Source organism: Capricornis sumatraensis, chromosome 4 (genome assembly GCF_032405125.1).
Source record: "Capricornis sumatraensis isolate serow.1 chromosome 4, serow.2, whole genome shotgun sequence".
In the NCBI taxonomy this organism is placed as follows: domain Eukaryota; kingdom Metazoa; phylum Chordata; class Mammalia; order Artiodactyla; family Bovidae; genus Capricornis; species Capricornis sumatraensis.
In genome coordinates, this window is record NC_091072.1 from 78,539,954 (window position 1) to 78,557,436 (window position 17,483).

General features: G+C 39.9%; 1 protein-coding gene across 1 annotated transcript in view; it reads left to right on the forward strand.

Moving 5' to 3' along the window:
* The window catches only part of SLC38A1 (solute carrier family 38 member 1), a 52,452-nt gene extending 37,657 nt beyond the window's left edge, over positions 1–14,795 (forward strand). Inside the window, exons 6-15 of the mRNA XM_068970824.1 lie at positions 311–392; positions 1,423–1,505; positions 2,935–2,993; positions 3,113–3,226; positions 4,594–4,673; positions 9,388–9,492; positions 11,826–11,940; positions 12,498–12,639; positions 12,731–12,828; positions 14,630–14,795. Coding sequence (XP_068826925.1) covers positions 311–392; positions 1,423–1,505; positions 2,935–2,993; positions 3,113–3,226; positions 4,594–4,673; positions 9,388–9,492; positions 11,826–11,940; positions 12,498–12,639; positions 12,731–12,828; positions 14,630–14,731 — 980 coding nt within the window. The 3' untranslated portion in view covers positions 14,732–14,795. The remainder of the gene's footprint in view (positions 1–310; positions 393–1,422; positions 1,506–2,934; positions 2,994–3,112; positions 3,227–4,593; positions 4,674–9,387; positions 9,493–11,825; positions 11,941–12,497; positions 12,640–12,730; positions 12,829–14,629) is intronic.
* Positions 14,796–17,483: the final 2,688 nt, after the last annotated feature.

Consider the following 17,483-nt stretch of genomic DNA (forward strand, 5'->3'; position numbering starts at 1 on the left):
TTTTTTCTATACATTAAAGTTGTGAATGTTATTGCTATTTTTTCTAATCTCAGTGGTTGGGTGGCCACATGAATTTTAATACAATTCAAGCAGTGTCATTCTCATTGCTACAGTTGTGCAATGAAAGTGAAGCAGAGACAGTAGTCACTTACACCCAGTTACAGTTACAACCACGGGTACTTGGACAGTGTCTACAGCCATCTTTATGTACTACTGAAGGTTACTCTAGAGAGAGTCTGGTCACCTTTTGTATAGCTTGCAACATGAGCCTCAGTATCTTCTTTCTAAAAATGTTCTCATTTTCTTCTAGCAATACTGAGCTACCTCTTCATAGTAAAAAATGAGCTACCTTCTGCCATAAAATTTCTAATGGGAAAGGAAGAGGAATTTTCGTAAGTTATAGACTGTTGTTTAAAAGATAACTAAAATGTTTTTAATTGAAATGTGGGCTAATAACCCAAGTTTTTGTTCTATGAAGACTGCAGAAACAGAATTTTCCCTAGGCTGTTTTTTCTTGGTTTCCTGTTTCTTGTTTTTCTTGTTGTTTCTTGTTTGCTTGGGGGTATATAAATGAAGGAAGCAAGGAGAACCGTTTGAATCTGAGCATTTAAAAAATAGATCCATCGGCCGTGCTAAGACGCTAAGTCCTGCAACTTCCCAAGAGCTTGAAATTGACATCTAGTTTCTATGAAATAAAACAGACATGGAGTATTTTTAATGCAGAAATAGAACATGCAAAATTAAGATCCAAAATTCTTCCTTAAAGAAGAGACAGAACATTTTTGGAGCAGAATTGACATGAGCCAACCTCGTTAAAGGTCCAGCTAACCTTGGAAGATGTTGCCTCTGCATTTGGCACACCGTTATGTTTTGACTACCTCTTGTTGAACAGTTCTTGTCAGTCTTAGTTTCTCTGTCTTCTTTCAAGGGAGAATTGTAGAAGCCAGAGTTCTTAGTGTTCTAGCATCAGGATTCAAGGTCAAATACAAGCGATTAGGGAGAAAGCAATGCCTACCCGTGGTGACTTATTTTTTGACGATATTCACCAAGCCAAGCAAAAAGGAACTTTCTCTTTAAATAATTGATACGACAAGTTGTAATCTGACAAAACGTAATGTGTGCATTCAGCTTTAAAGTCATATAAATAATTCAGAGGAATGGCACACTTAGCCAGTGGGGAAGAGCAGGGGGAAAGCAGTATCTCTTCCTCAGTCACATGGAGAGACAGATGATAGTAAATGACTAGTGGTTGGCCTAAAGTGTTTAATAATAATTAATTAACAATTAATTTATTTGTAATAATAATTACAATTAATGGTAAACACTAATAATAAAAACATTTTTTTAATATTGTGAAATTTTACTTGTGAGAAAAAAGTCGCTTTCTAAGAAAATATGGCTATCTGCTTAAATGCCTTCCAGAGCCTGGTACGTGGATGGCCGCCTGATGGTGGTGGTAGTTACCTTTGGCATAATTCTCCCTCTGTGTCTCTTGAAGAACTTAGGTAAGATCTTGCTTTTATCACAGTCTCTGCAGCACTCAGATGAATCAGAAACCTAATAAAAACAAACAACTTTGCTCGCTACTTTGACTTGTAGGGTAAAGATTGAATAATAAATTGTAAGTATTAATGAGGCACGACTTTAATAGGGGACAAAAACACTGGCTTGTATGCGACTTTGTAAGCAGTCCCTCTTCTAAGCCATGGAAGTGTAAAGGGGGTCCCGGGACCAGCAGCAGAAAATGCTCTGTCTAAAAGCCCAAAGTCCCAAAAATGGAATTCTCCTCATAGAAGGTCTTACACACTCTGATTGTTTAGATGGACAGAATTTCACAGCTAATACCAAGACAGAAAGTGGCTTGTATTTTTACCCAGAGGAGGAGAGGACAATAGAGGACAAGATGGGTGGATGGCATCACCAACTCAATGGACGTGAATTTGAGCAAGTTCCAGGAGATGGTGAAGGACAGGGAAGCCTGGCAGTCCATGGGGTCGCAAAGAGTTGGATATGACTGAGTGACTGAACAGGCAAAAATTGATACTATGAATCAATCTTAAATGATCAGAGTCTAACCAGTCTCACTGAAGGGAGAGAGAGAAGTGAAAAGTGGTAGATGATCACTAAGCCATATCCACTTGGTTTTGACATTTTTGCATGTGTGCTTATATTTGGAGACAAGAACCCCTGATGTTATGAAAATTTCATGTGTGAAATAATGCAGCCAGACCTCTATCCAGTCCAATGCCTCTGAAATGCATTTCCTTATAATTCTGGGCTCATTCGAGGCAGACATTTCAAGTTCTTACCGCTACTTAATTTTCTGGTTTCTGAGTCTGTGTTTAAGCTTTTCTGTGTATATACAGCTCTTTTTAGTGCTAATGGAGAAAGACTCTTTTCCCCCAGAGGGGAGAACCGTGCAGCCCCCAGAGACCACTTAACTCTGCCTTTCTGGAGCTTATGGTGCTCAGAGATCTCCCAGGCATTCTAAGGGGAACGAGGTCGAGTGCCTCGGGTGCTCAGTTTATCCCTAGAAATCACTTCATCTCTTCTGTGCATATTCAGTATGTACACAGTAAGTACATAATCAAGAACTATTGAATGGATCAAGGAGTAAATGGATTTGGCTGTAGGAATTCATTAGAACACAGCAGCAGAGACTAGAGCCAAATTTGGGAGGCTCTTTTCCCCTGGATTCTGGAAATCTGCATTCTCTAGTGTGTCAGGAAGAACTGGAATCAAAGCACATACTACTGTATTGTTTTAATTTAAAGTTACTATTTTTTTGCCAAATAAGATAGCCCTATCAAATAGAAAATCTTATATTCATATTAGCATGTATGGATATTATTGGAACCCCAAACTGTGCTTGAAATAATGCATTGAAAGAGGTGATGATAAAATAATAATAATAATTCTTGAAACTCTTTTTAGGTTATCTTGGCTATACGAGTGGATTTTCCTTGAGCTGTATGGTTTTTTTCCTAATTGTGGTAAGTGCTGGTTGAAATGGTTGGCCTGGTTTTGCCATAGTACGATGCTACGTAATAATTATGCATTATTGGGCTTTATTTGATAAAGTTTGTTTCTCCTTTATTTTTTTTAATGCCAGGTTATCTACAAGAAATTTCAAATTGCCTGTTTTGTTCCAGAGCTAAATTCAACAAGTCCTAATTCAACAAATGTGGACATGTGTACGCCAAAATATGTTACCTTCAATTCAAAGGTACATTTCTTGTCCTTTAGATATAAAAATAGGAGTGTTTTTACAAAGGACATGGTGTTTCTTAAACTTGTTTTAATTAAACTGTCTTTGACGTATTTGTTCTCAAAGGAACAGGGTACCACAGGTTTCAAATGCCACAATCCATTTAATGACCTTGAAGAAATATACAAATGGTGTATATCATGCTCCCCTTGACCCAGTTTAGTGTAGGACAACCTAAAGTATTCTCTGTGAAAACCTCTTTCTGCACAGTTATCTCAGCTCTGCTATTTCTTACAGTTCTTTAAAAACAAATTAATAACATCCTTAGCCCACTGCTTCTTCTTTTCTTAAAATTAATTTTTTAATAGGAGGATAATTCCTTTACAATGTTGTGTGGGTTTCTGCCAAACAACTTGAATCAGTCCTGACTATATGTATACCCCTACCTTTGAGCCTCCCTCCCACCCATCCCCATCCCACAGCTCACTGCTTCTGTCTCATGGTGACAGAAAGGAATACCTCAAACTTCCCCAGCTTGTACAGTTAAAATATAGACTCTACCACAAATTGACACTTCAGGAACATTCATACGACATATTGGGGAAGGGTAGACTATGGAAACAGTCAGGCTTGGATTTGAATCCTCAGGCAAATTGTCAACTCCATTTGTAAAACAATGATTCTATTGTGTATCTTATAGGGTTTCTTAGAATGTGCCTGATACCTTACTTGGGCAAAATTATAGCATGAGAAATGTTACTTTTCCCTTCTTCTCTGCCAGCTTCTTTTTGCATAAGAAGTTACTATATTGAATTATCTTTTTCTGAGAAACTAATTTAGATTGATCTCTCACCTGCTCTCTCTTTAAACTCTTAAAAGTACCCCAAAGTAGTAAAGTAGTTTTCTTTTAAGAAAGTCATTTTCTTTTTAGATGCCATATTTAAGTCTGACTGCTGCACCCCTTATAAAGCACAGAGCAGTGAAACGAAGGTGCATGTTCTGGCTGTGTTGCCTTGCCTGTCTTGGAGGGAGCCAGGAGAATAGTGCTGGTCTGTCTCAGGACTGTGGGGACTCAGCGAAATAACAGAGGAAAGTGCTGGTAACCAGCTAGTGCCACAGGTGACGCAACGCCTGGGGGATGTAAGATACACTGTAGGTGAGCCTGGCTGTAAAACCCCTCTCTGCCAAGTGCCTAATGTCTCAAGCTAGATAAGCTGTCTTAGAAAAGCTGCTCCTATTTTAGATATCAAAGCTCCCCTAATAACCAAATAATCCAAGGATTCTGAAGGGCTGTCAGATAAAAAGACAACTCAGAAATACTGGAGCAATACAGTTTTTATGGTAAAAATGCCTTTCCATAATGTTTATTTTTTCTTCTCGAATAGACCGTGTACGCTTTACCAACAATTGCGTTCGCTTTTGTCTGCCACCCGTCGGTCCTGCCAATTTACAGTGAGCTTAAAGAGTAAGAAATTTGTTTTTTTTTTTTTTTTTGCAAACTGAATCATTTTATAGCCCCTCATTACTAGACAAGTGCTGTATCAAAATAAGTGGACTCATATCATGAACTTCAACATTTACTTTGTCATTCTTGAGCAAGACACAAACCTGCAGTATATTTTGGCCATAAATGTATAAAAAGTATTTATTATGTGGGCTTTTTCTTATTAATTTGGTTTTTCAAATACTGTGTTACTTAAGAGAGTTCAAGTGTTTGTGTTGCTTTATATTACTTGTGATTAGTTTGCAGATGAATAATGGTAATCTTCAGATTCATCTGTGAACCACTGAATACATTGTATATGATTTGCCTTTTGGTTTAGTTGGAAAAGGTTGGTAAATCAGGCATGAAGAAATGAATGTTAAGACCACAAACTGGACAGAAGAATATTGTTGTTCATTTTAAACTGTTGCAGTGATTATGGGTTAGTTTTTGATTGCTCTTCTAAGAGAACGAAAGGACTGCTTATGAATTCCCTCATGGGTTCTCTTCTTGGCCTACTGTTATCAGACTTTCTACATAAAAATATTTATCATGTCATAGTCTCTGTTTTTGAGATAACTGGTTTACAACTTATATAGGTTTCATGTGTACAACCTGATATTTCTACTTCCATACACACTATGTCCTGCTCACAAAAACATAGTTTCCATCCACCACCATACACTGGATCTCCTTTACCCATTTTGTCCTCCCTCTACCCCTTCCCTGCTGGTAACCCGTGCTCTATTCTCTGTAGCTACATCCTTGTAAATTTATTCCTAGATATTTTATTATTTTTGTTGCACTTGTAAATGAATTGTTTTCTTGATTTCTCTGTTATCTCACTGTTAGCATATAGAAACATGGCAGATTTTTGTATGACTTTGTACCTTGCAACTTTGCTGTACTTGTTTATTATCTCTAATAGTTTTTTGGTAGAGTCTTCAGGGTTTTCAGTATATGAAATGATGTCACCTGTAAATAGTGACAGTTTTACTTTATTCTTTCCAATTTGGATGCTTTTTATTTTTTTTCTTCCCTAATTGCTCTGGCTAGGACTTCTGCTATTAGGTTGAATAAGAGTGGTAAGAGTGGGCATCCTTGTCCTCTTCCTCATTTTAGAGGGATAACTTCCATTTTTCATCATTTAGAGTGATGTTTGCTGTGGGTTTGTCATTGCTGATATTTTGTTGAGGGTTTTTGCATCTATATTCATCAGAGATAATAACCAGCAATTTTCCTTTTTTGTGTTGTTTTTGTCTGGTTTTGGTATCACAAAGATGTTGGCCTCATAATATGTTATGAACCATTCCCTCCTCTTCAAATTTCTGGAAGAGTTTGAGAAGGATAGGTATTAAATCTTTGACTGTTTGGTACAATTCACCAGTGAAGCCCTCTAGTCCTGGACTTCTGTTTTTCCGGAGGTTTTTGCTGACTGCTTCAGTCTCTATACTAGTGATGGGTCTGTTCATATTTTCTGTCTCTTCATGCCTCAGTCTTGAAAAGTTATATGATTCTAAGCATTTGTCCATTTCTTCTGGGTTGTCCAGTGTGTTGGTGTATAACTTTCATAATACTCGTCCCTTGTATTTCGATGGTGTTTGTTGGTACTTAGTCTCTTCTGTGTCTGATTTTATTTATCAGGGCCTTCTGTCTTTTTTTCTTTGTAAGCCTGGCTAAAGGTTTGTCAATTTTGTTTGTCTTTTCAAAAAATCAGTTCTTAGTTTCATTGATCCTTTCTATTGTCTTTTTATTTTTAGTTTCTATTTTATTTATTTCCACTCATTTTTATTTCCTTTCTTATACTGACTTTGGACTTCGTTCTTCTTTTTCTAGTTTCTTTAGGTGTCAGGGTAGATTGTTTGACATTTTTCTTGTTTCTTGAAATAGGCATCATGGCATAGTCTTAAGCTCAGAAAAGATTAACAGTATAGTTATCTGTTTCCATTTTGAAAGAAAGATGATGTTATTCAGGGTTGAATTCACTCATGATTGTTCCTCTTTCATTTTAAATTGATTTATGACTAAGTTTTGAAGTATTTACATCTGCCTATCTTTGCATACATTAGTCCTGCTTTATGATCTTATATTTAAGGTTTCTTCGGCATCTTTTAAACTTCATGGTCCTGCTTTTAGTTTGTAGTTTTCTTATGTGGGTACTTCTCAGTTTGTCTTGTTTTCCATACTTCCTGTTATGACATAGTCAAATGCCGGGCTTCTTGGTGGCCTACTCTTTGAGTACAAGTCTTGGAGATTAATTGTTTAGGCAGCTAAAGAAACTTAGAGGTTCATGCCAACTCCCAAGATCGACTTAACCTAAGAGAGAGAGAGGCTTTCCTTATCCCAGCTGTGAGTTCTTGGGCACCAATTGCTGTGGAGACATACAGGCTTCCCTGAGGCTGTGTGAGTGCGTGCGTGCTTAGTCACCTCAGTCCTGTCTGACTCCTTGCGTCCCCGTGGGCTGCAGTCTGCCAGGCTCCTCTGTCTGTGGGATTTTTCCAGACAAGAATACTGGAGCGGGTGGCCATGCCCTCCTCCAGGGGATCTTCCCGACCCCGGGATGGAACCCAGTATCTCCTGCACTGCAGGTGAATTCTTTACCCACTGAGCCACCGGGGAAACCCTCCCTGAGGCTATTTGGTGGGAAAATCAGACCTTAAATAGCAGCTTTAATGACAAAACTCGCAAACTCAAATTCTAGCTCAGCACCTGATCTCTGGAGCCAAGAAAACAGCATTGGAACTTATTCTGCCTTTTTCCTGTGCATCCTGAGTGTGGAGATAGTATCAAACAAACGTTAAAAAAATACACTCTGTGCCAGTACCATACTGTTTTGATGACTGTGGCTTTGTAGTAGAGCCTGAAGTCAGGCAAGTTGATTCCTCCAGTTCCATTCTTCTTTCTCAAGATTGCTTTGGCTATTCGAGGTTTTTTGTATTTCCATACACAAAGACAGACATATAGATCAATGGAACAAAATAGAAAGCCCAGAGATAAATCCACACACATATGGACACCTTATCTTTGACAAAGGAGGCAAGAATATACAATGGAGTAAAGACAATCTCTTTAACAAGTGGTGCTGGGAAAACTGGTCAACCACCTGTAAAAGAATGAAACTAGATCACTTTCTAACACCGCACACAAAAATAAACTCAAAATGGATTAAAGATCTAAATGTAAGACCAGAAACTATAAAACTCCTAGAGGAGAATATAGGCAAAACACTCTCAGACATAAATCACAGCAGGATCCTCTATGATCCACCTCCCAGAATTCTGGAAATAAAAGCAAAAATAAACAAATGGGATCTAATTAAAATTAAAAGCTTCTGCACAACAAAGGAAACTATAAGCAAGGTGAAAAGACAGCCTTCTGAATGGGAGAAAATAATAGCAAATGAAGCAACTGACAAACAACTAATCTCAAAAATATACAAGCAACTTATGCAGCTCAATTCCAGAAAAATAAACGACCCAATCAAAAAATGGGCCAAAGAACTAAATAGACATTTCTCCAAAGAAGACATACGGATGGCTAACAAACACATGAAAAGATGCTCAACATCACTCATTATCAGAGAAATGCAAATCAAAACCACAATGAGGTACCACTTCACACCAGTCAGAATGGCTGCGATCCAAAAATCTGCAAGCAACAAATGCTGGAGAGGGTGTGGAGAAAAGGGAACCCTCCTACACTGTTGGTGGGAATGCAAACTAGTACAGCCACTATGGAGAACAGTGTGGAGATTCCTTAAAAAATTGCAAATAGAACTACCTTATGACCCAGCAATCCCACTGCTGGGTATACACACCGAGGAAACCAGAATTGAAAGAGACACATGTACCCCAATGTTCATCGCAGCACTGTTTATAATAGCCAGGACATGGAAACAACCTAGATGTCCATCAGCAGATGAATGGATAAGGAAGCTTTGGTACATATACACGATGGAGTATTACTCAGCCGTTAAAAAGAATTCATTTGAATCAGTTCTGATGAGATGGATGAAACTGGAACCGATTATACAGAGTGAAGTAAGCCAGAAAGAAAAACACCAATACAGTATACTAACACATATATATGGAATTTAGAAAGATGGCAATGACGACCCTGTATGCAAGACAGGAAAAAAGACACAGCTGTGTATAACGGACTTTTGGACTCAGAGAGAGAGGGAGAGGGCGGGATGATTTGGGAGAATGGCATTCTATCATGTATACTATCATGTAAGAATTGAATCGCCAGTCTATGTCTGACGCAGGATACAGCATGATTGGGGCTGGTGCATGGGGATCACCCACAGAGATGTTATGGGGAGGGAGGTGGGAGGGGGTTTCATGTTTGGGAACACATGTAAGAATTAAAGATTTTAAAATTTAATAAAAAAAAAAAAAAAAAAAAATACACTCTGCCCTTCAGATGAGAACGCAGTATTCTTTCAAAAGAATGGGGAAGAACATTCAAGGGATTGTTTGTTCCATGGCTCTTTCTCTCACAATACCCAATCAGTGTAAAGAAGGTTATTGGAAACTGGCATATTTGGTATAATTACTGGGGGTAATTACAGCAGCTCAAGTCAGCCCAAGCCTGATAGAAAGAATGTTAAGTTCCATTCTTCAGGGTTAATATTTGTGCTTACATTCAATAACATGGTTTTTAATTTTTCAAATTTCTTTTTCTTTGTTTTTAGTCGATCACAGAAAAAGATGCAGATGGTTTCAAATATCTCCTTTTTCGCCATGTTTGTTATGTATTTCTTGACTGCCATTTTTGGCTACTTGACATTCTATGGTAAGTACCTTCTGTCAGTACCTAAATATAGGTATTAGTAAATTATTAAAAATCAGTATCAAAATATGTACTGATATTTCAGTGTGATAACCCCCAAAAGCACCAAATCTATCCATTGATTTTACTGATCTTTTCTTCTGCTTAAAGCAAATGGCTATGGTTCCTTTACATATTCATGCTGACTATGCAATAGAATAATTACTGAAACAACATGCCATAATTTTTTCTCCTAATACTGTCCTTAAAAAAAAATGCATTTTATAAGCATGTCACCTTTACTAAGGAAGGTTTAGAACTATATCAGAGAAGGCTTTCCTAATTGCTGTTGTGAACTGGGTCATTTTCCATTAATAGAAAAGAGAGACAGAGACAGATTGTGAAAGTGAGAAAGAGTAGAGTGCTACACTCATGACACTGTGCGTTAATTAAGAATAAAACACCTGATTGTTCAGCAGCAGGTGGAGCTTTGCTTCAATATGAAGCAATGACAGAGTTAAATGAAATCTGGAAAAGAACAGAGTTTCATTTGTAACTTTTATTGACCCTGTATGAATAGTCTACCTTACTGCCTCTTCATCCTCTCCTAGTCCAGTCATCCTGCAGGTTTATTTAACAGCTTTCATTATCATTACAGTTTGGGACCTGGTTTAAATTTGAATACATAAATTTTACATTACATTCCCTATTAAATAACATTTCTTTCTTAGTTTTTTCATAAACACAAATGTCTCAAAATTTAAACACATTTGAGATAATTAATTCAGCCTGGAAAGGCTTCCCTGATTATACAGTTGTATTATTACCATTACCAGAATCCTCACAGCTTGTAGGACCTAGTTCCCCAACCAGAGGTTGAACCCAGGCCTTTGGTGGTGAAAGCACTGACTCCTAACCACTGGACCTGCAGGGAATTCCCTAATAACTGTTTTCACAAGCAGTGGAGAAGAGCATTGTCTGAGGAATCCATAAATACCACATTTAATTTCTGCATAAGGATGGTGTTCTCAGGTTTCCTGCAGAGTTGCAGGGCTTGGGGGTGGGTAAAGGGAAGGAAAGAGAGAGAGAGAGGCTAATATTAGTTGACTGGTCTCACTGTTGCCTTGTTCAAGCTATGATTTTTTTCTGGCAAATCCATTTTTTTCCCACGTAGAATAGAATACCAAAGCCTTTCAATACTCTTAGGTCAAAGAAAAAAAGCTCAGCTATTTTTAGATGATTATGAATTTTGAATCAAGGAAATTACAACTAAGGAGATTTTTATTATAATCTAGGATCCTTTTTCTAAAATTGAAACCTGTCTCTGGCCCAGACTGTTAAATGGAACTGGAATTCCACACCCTGAACCTTGAGATGGGAAGGGAACGAAACTATCTCTAGTCAAAGGAGTGGATTTTTGAGTTGGAGACAAAATGGCAGAGTAGAAGGACCTTGAGCTTAGCTCCTCTCCAGAGCACATCCAAATTACAACTAATTACTGTATAGTCATCGATTAAGAAAAGACAGGAGTGGGCCTTCCTCGGTGGTCCAGTGGCTAAGATTCCACGCTCCCAATGCAGGGGGCCTGGGTTTGATCCCTGGTCTGGGAACTAAGTCCCACATGCCACAGCTAAAGATTCTACACACAGCAACTAAGACCTGACATAGCCAAATGAATAAATAAAAATAAATATTTAAAAAACAGCAATTATTCTTTTAAAAAGGGCAGGGGTGAGCTTTTTCTTGCTCAGTGACTGCTTTTCTAGCTTTGATTGTCTTTGAAATGACACTTTCTGAAGTTCAGTGTTAAGAAAAAGTTCAAAGTGGTTGGTATATAAGCTTTATGAAGAAAACATATCTGGAAGAGAAGAATGAGTTCCTTGCAGCAGTGAAGTTCCATGGGCACTTCTGCTTGGATGTTGAGTGATAACAGAAGTCTTTGAAAGAGGCTCCAGGTGGCCTGCAGCCCACGCAGCTAGACTGAGGCTGATGGACGTTGTTGGATGAGTGGCACCAAGTTGAAGAGAATCCAGATGAAGAAGGGCTTTGTGTTTCAACCGTATGGTATTCCTAACCTCAGCTCACTCCTAGGTTTAGTTTAGTGTAAATTACACTCTGTGTAATTTCTGGTGATTATTCTTACACTCTTTTTTGCTGCAGGTATGGACAGGTGGGGCATGTCTCACATGGGGGATTTTGCTCTTCAACTTTATAAATTGAATAGACACTTCAGTCCCAGAACATTGCTTTCCTTGCCTCCTTTAGTTTACAGATCCTTTGTGGTTCAGAAAACCCGTCACTCCATGATAATTCTTCTGTCTCGTTTTAATGCCCTTTCACATTCCGCCTCATTTTAGAAAGCGTGCAGTCCGACCTCCTCCACAAGTATCAGAGTAAGGATGACATCCTTATCCTGACGGTACGGCTGGCAGTCATTGTGGCCGTCATCCTCACCGTGCCCGTGTTATTTTTCACGGTGAGTAAAAGGCCTTAGTGCAACCTGAGAAAAGCTGAGGGCTCCTCTTCCGTGCTGCCTTCAGGAGCCGCTTGCAGAGCAAGGCTGCTGTGGGGAATTCCTGCATCATTGAAACTGCCTCAGGGAAGAATCTCAAGGGTCTTTGGAAAGAAAGTAGGATCAGTGAGTTCGGGTAGGCTTCTGACAGATGAGTCAATTTTGATTAATCTATCCCTCCTCTTTACAGAGAAATGTAGATAGACTATTTGAATCCCAGTCATCCAAGGCAGGGCAGTATAGAAGGACCAGAAGAGAGTGCTCAGTCACAGATAAAATAGAAACTGTCCCCCGCCCCGCCCCGCCCCCTGCAAAAGAAAACTACCTACTCATAAAGAAAAGGACTTTCCATCTTATGTCCAGCCCCCTGGCTCCCCAGACAGTTAAGCCATCTATAAACTCACGAGGTGTGGACTGAACATGTCCAAATGCCTACACCCCAATCCGTCCATAACTGATGAGAAACACAAAAGGCATCGAGCTGGAGGCATGACCGAACCTTTTGCTTTCTTTTTCTGCAGGTTCGATCTTCTTTATTTGAACTGTCTAAGAAAACAAAGTTTAATTTATGTCGTCATGTCTCAGTGACCTTCATACTCCTGGTTATTATGAACTTGTTGGTGATCTTCATACCCTCCATGAAGGATATTTTTGGAGTCGTTGGTATGGCTTTCTGACCTGCCGCTTATTCTATGATAGCTGTTTAGAAAGTTAAACTTTCACAATGGTAACCTCAATTTTTCTTATTTTCCAGGCGTTACATCTGCTAATATGCTTATTTTCATTCTTCCTTCATCTCTTTATTTAAAAATCACAAGCCAAGATGGGGATAAGGGAACTCAGCGAATTTGGGTATGTCTCATGCCGGCCACTCTCATTTTTCTAATTTGTTTTTCACTGAACTGTCCCAGGTAAATAGTCCATCTCCACCAACCAGTACTTACAGTGACCTCAATAGGAGGCAACCATCCTAGTGTTTGCCCATTCGGGAAATTTAAAATATCATGTCGGGATCTTCTCCATGCCCTCAAAATATCTTGAGGTTCTACTGCTTTTGTGTCAGAGCGGCCAGCCAAGAAATTAGACATTGATCATCCTTTGTCTCTCCAGGGTGGTGCCTTGTCATTAGCAAGATCTGAAGGGGAAAGGGACTCAAAATTTTCTGCAGTCCACTGTTCCTGTATAGTCCCTGGTCCTGTAACTCCATCCATCAGCCCAGGGAACCTGCAATGCCTTAATTGAAACAGCTGAGTTAGCATTGAGTCTTTTTATGATTTGACAGAAATGCTTTGGAGCAACAGACCTGGATTCAGAAACTACCTTTCCATATTGGAATTCTTGTTTCCAGGTCTGGTGAAGTTCAAGGGCATCTTGAAGGTGGTGCACTTGGAGACAGTGAGGGAAGCGGGGGTGAAGTGGCTGCTACAAGAGTACCTTCTGGAGCACCATTATGTGTGGCCTTGGAGAAGGCTTCTCGGCCGCCCTCCCAGATAGTGTAAGCACTCCAGTCACACACGTTACCTGAGTCAGCAGACCCCAGTGAGGGGTGTAGGCACGGGGGAACATCCCTGTGTATTTAGAGGAAGCATCGTTGATGCCACTGGAGCATCTGCTTCCCCAACAGGACTATCCCTAAAGCCGTAAATCTCAAATCCTTCTAAATCTAACCAGTGGGGGCTTCATGAGAATAGAGAGGAAGGACCAGTCTTCTGGTCACGGACTTTTGCTTTTTGTGGGGGGGGGGGTTGATTAAATTTTGGTAGTAAACTTAAGATTCAATCTGACAGTGGTGGAGACCTACTAATCACGAATCTCTGGGCCTCTCTAACCTTGCTCCCATTATAAAACCGCTGGGAAGATCTACCAAATACGATTAAACAAGAGATCCAGTCTATGTAGGGGCTCACTGGGAGTTACACGAGACTGGTGATGGTGAGCCTGGATGCAACCCTCTCAACCCCACTCTCCGCCCCCTCCCCTTCCCATAACCGTGTCTCCTTCTCCAGACTCCAGTTCAGCCCGCCCTGGCTCTCATGACGCTTCATCCTTCTCCCTGAATTTCAGCTCTTGTTGGAAACTCTCAGCACCAAGCAATTTAAAAGCTTGTGTTCTCCAGATTTTAGATTTAATAACCTGCCCCCTGGGCCTTCATCAACCCTTGAAATCATTTAATTTTGTATACCCATTTCCTGTCTCACTCGATCAAATCTACTCTGCTTTTAGATATCCTTTTAACACTTTTTCAAACAGAAATGTTTACCTGCCAGTGATAAACTAGGCTGGCTGATGACATGACCTGTATGTTGTCCAAGGATGATCTTTTTTGGTTTTTTTTCGTTTTCATCTTTAGTCTGAAAGAAGCTAGCAAGAGTAATACCCAGTCAGTTGTAGAGCAGATTCACTCTAAGATGACCATGAAGTCAAAGAGCAGAATACAGAGAACGGTTCTGCACAGCTAGTTTTTCTTAGTATCCCATCCTTGGAGAATCAGGTACACGAAACTTTAGAAAGAATCTCACAGTTCGATAATAGATGTAACCAACCAAATATGAGGGGACCTGAAAAGAGAGGGAAATCATTTTCGTTTTTTCCCAGGTGTACGTGGAAAATGTTTGCTTCCCTGAAAATAACCTTTGCCTTTCTGTTACTCCAGGCTGCCCTTTTCTTGGGTTTGGGGGTGTTGTTTTCCCTGGTAAGCATTCCCTTGGTCATCTACGACTGGGCCTACTCATCAAGTGGTGATGAAGGCCACTGAGACCAGCTGAGAAAAACAGTCAAGTTACCACGCATCAGCAACCCTTCATCACTTCGTCTGCAAGTTTACAGAAGCAAACAGAAATTTACAAGATACACAATGAAATAATACTTTGGAAGCAAAACAAGAGACCTGTTTCTATCATGCCTCATGCCCCTCCAGGATTGGGGATCAATTTTAAGATTGTGGATTTTTTGGTTCCAAATTTCATGTAATCATATTTTCTAGTACTTTTCACAGTTGATTGTTTTTCACTCTACTAACTCTATTTTTTTGTGATTTCATCGTCTCTTAGAACTTTGAAGACATGATCATCCATCGTGTTTATTTATTGTACATCCAGATTCTGAAATAATTTTCCTACTGATGTTCAGCTTATATCTGTACCTTTTTAGCAGAGAAAAGAATCTTGAATTGTATATATTTATTTTGCAGAAAAAAATGGTTTCGTAAATAATTTGCCTATTTTGGTTAAAATAGCACATAGGGATAATCAGATGAGAGTCACAGGGCACATACCCTTGTTGGATCAGAGAATGCCCAATATTTGAGGCAGCTCTGATCACCTGGCAGGCGAGCTTCAGCAGCTCATGACCTCGCTGGCATTCCATCCACTCTGTGCAGAGACCTTCTCTAGCGAGTGTTCTCAGCTCGGAAAGGGGTGGGAATGATTCTTACCTTGGTAAATATACTGAACTACACATATGGGTTATCTAGCAAATGAAGTTTTGTTTCCCTCTGTCAAAGTTACTCTATATAATCTGAGTCAGCTTTTGTTGGGGAAGACCCATGACATCTTTATAACAAATTGAGAAGCAAGAGTCCTACAAAAAGATTGTCCAAAATGCATGAGGAAATATTTTTCAGATGCAGATAGCCTTCAGCCCAACAACTATATTGTTGAAGGGGGAAAAACATTTTCTTAAATTATAAACCCAGCAGCTTCTACTCATGTCCATCAGCTTTTTGCACAGAAAATCATGTGTATCTAACCAAGGCTGATCTAGGGAAAGTAAGTCCTGTTTTATATTAGGTACTTTGGGGGTGGGGGGGTCTTTAAAATATTTGTTTTATACCTATGACAGTGAAAGTGTTAGTTGCTCAGTTGTGTCTACCTCTTTGCAATCTCATGGACTGTAGCCCACCAGGCTCCTCTGTTCATGGACTTCTCCAGGCAAGAAGACTGGAGTGGGTAGCCATTCCCTTCTCCAGGGGATCTTCCCCACCCAGGGGTTGAACTGGTGTCTCCTGCATTGCAGGCAGATTCTTTACTGTCTGAGCCACCAAGGGAACCCATTCTGCCTGCAGTACAGAAGACCCTGATTCCATCTCTGGGTTGGGAAGATCCCCTGGAGAAGGGAATGGCTACCCACTCCAGTATTCTTGCCTGAAGAAGTCCATGGACAGAGGAGTCTGGCGGACTATAGTCCATGAAGTTGCAAAGAGGTGAACACAACTGAGCGACTAACACTTTGTATCTATAAATTTAGGTTATTGCAAATACAAGATTTTTGTACCTTAAATAAGCCTCATTCCTATTTCTTCTCCACTAGCCATCCGTCCAGTCTTGAAAAAAGAAAAAGAGCCTTCAGAGGTGATTTTGAGGACAGCGTGTGATGAAAGCACTGTGTACCTTTCTCCCCCAAGATGGGGACTTTGGTGGCAGTGCTGTCCCTCTCCTCATCCCTGGTCAAGGGTGGGCTGTCACTGCCTACCTGATGTGACCCACATGGGGGACAGAGTTGCTGACACTCTTACCCCAGCCTCTCTCCTGAAAGCAAGTGAAGGAAATTCCCGAGAGACTGCAAAAGAAGAGAAGTTTGGGGCACTGTAGCTTGAAAAGGCATTGGGGACAGAATAGAAACCCAGTACCACATTCCTCCTATGCTGGGCCATCACCCATGCTTGGATTGTCTGTGTCACACAACGAGAAGCATGTGTACCCTGTGAGCTAGTCTCTTGAAACAGGGCTTGTGTTATATCTACATCCTGGTTGAATTCAACAAACATGTCAGTTCACTGAACAGATTTCTTATCCAGAGATAAGTAGCGTCTAACCACAGACTCTTGGCAGAGTTTTGAGGCACTTAACTCTGGGCTCTGTTCCTCCTGCACGGAGGCCTCCACACTTACCAGGAGTAACACAGAACTCTCCCCTCCCCTTTACAGACTAATATCCCATACAGAAAGCAAGCATCAGGATCATTCCTGACCGTCTTGGGGGAAAAGGAAAGATTATTTTCTGCCTGTCTTAGTAGTATCATCATAGCTTCTAATGTCATGCTCCAGAATTACATCCACAGAGATCAGAGTTCAGGTATTTAGAAATGAGTACCTACCTATGTATGAATTCCTAACCCAGTGAAACCCACAGACATTTCTGTCCTTCTCAACAGTCTTCCATAAATAAGCAGAAGAGAAACTCAACCAAACAAGATGCCTGGGCCTTGGAGCTTGTCCGGGGGCACCCAATCATGTAATAGCTAGACAGTGGATGACCCTCCATTAAAAAAATACAAATTTCATTTGCAAGCTATATTAGGCTACTTCCTGTTTTCTTCATTAACTTATAAAAATTCACTTTCTGCCCATACAGTCAGTTTAGAAGATTATCATTAGCTCTTGGGATGTATAGTGATATTTTTGGATCTTTGGATTTTATGTGTCAGAACGGGATTTTTTAAATTATTTAAAATATGCTTATTTAGAGGAGGCTTGGGATATGTAGTAATATTTTTGGATCTCTGGATTT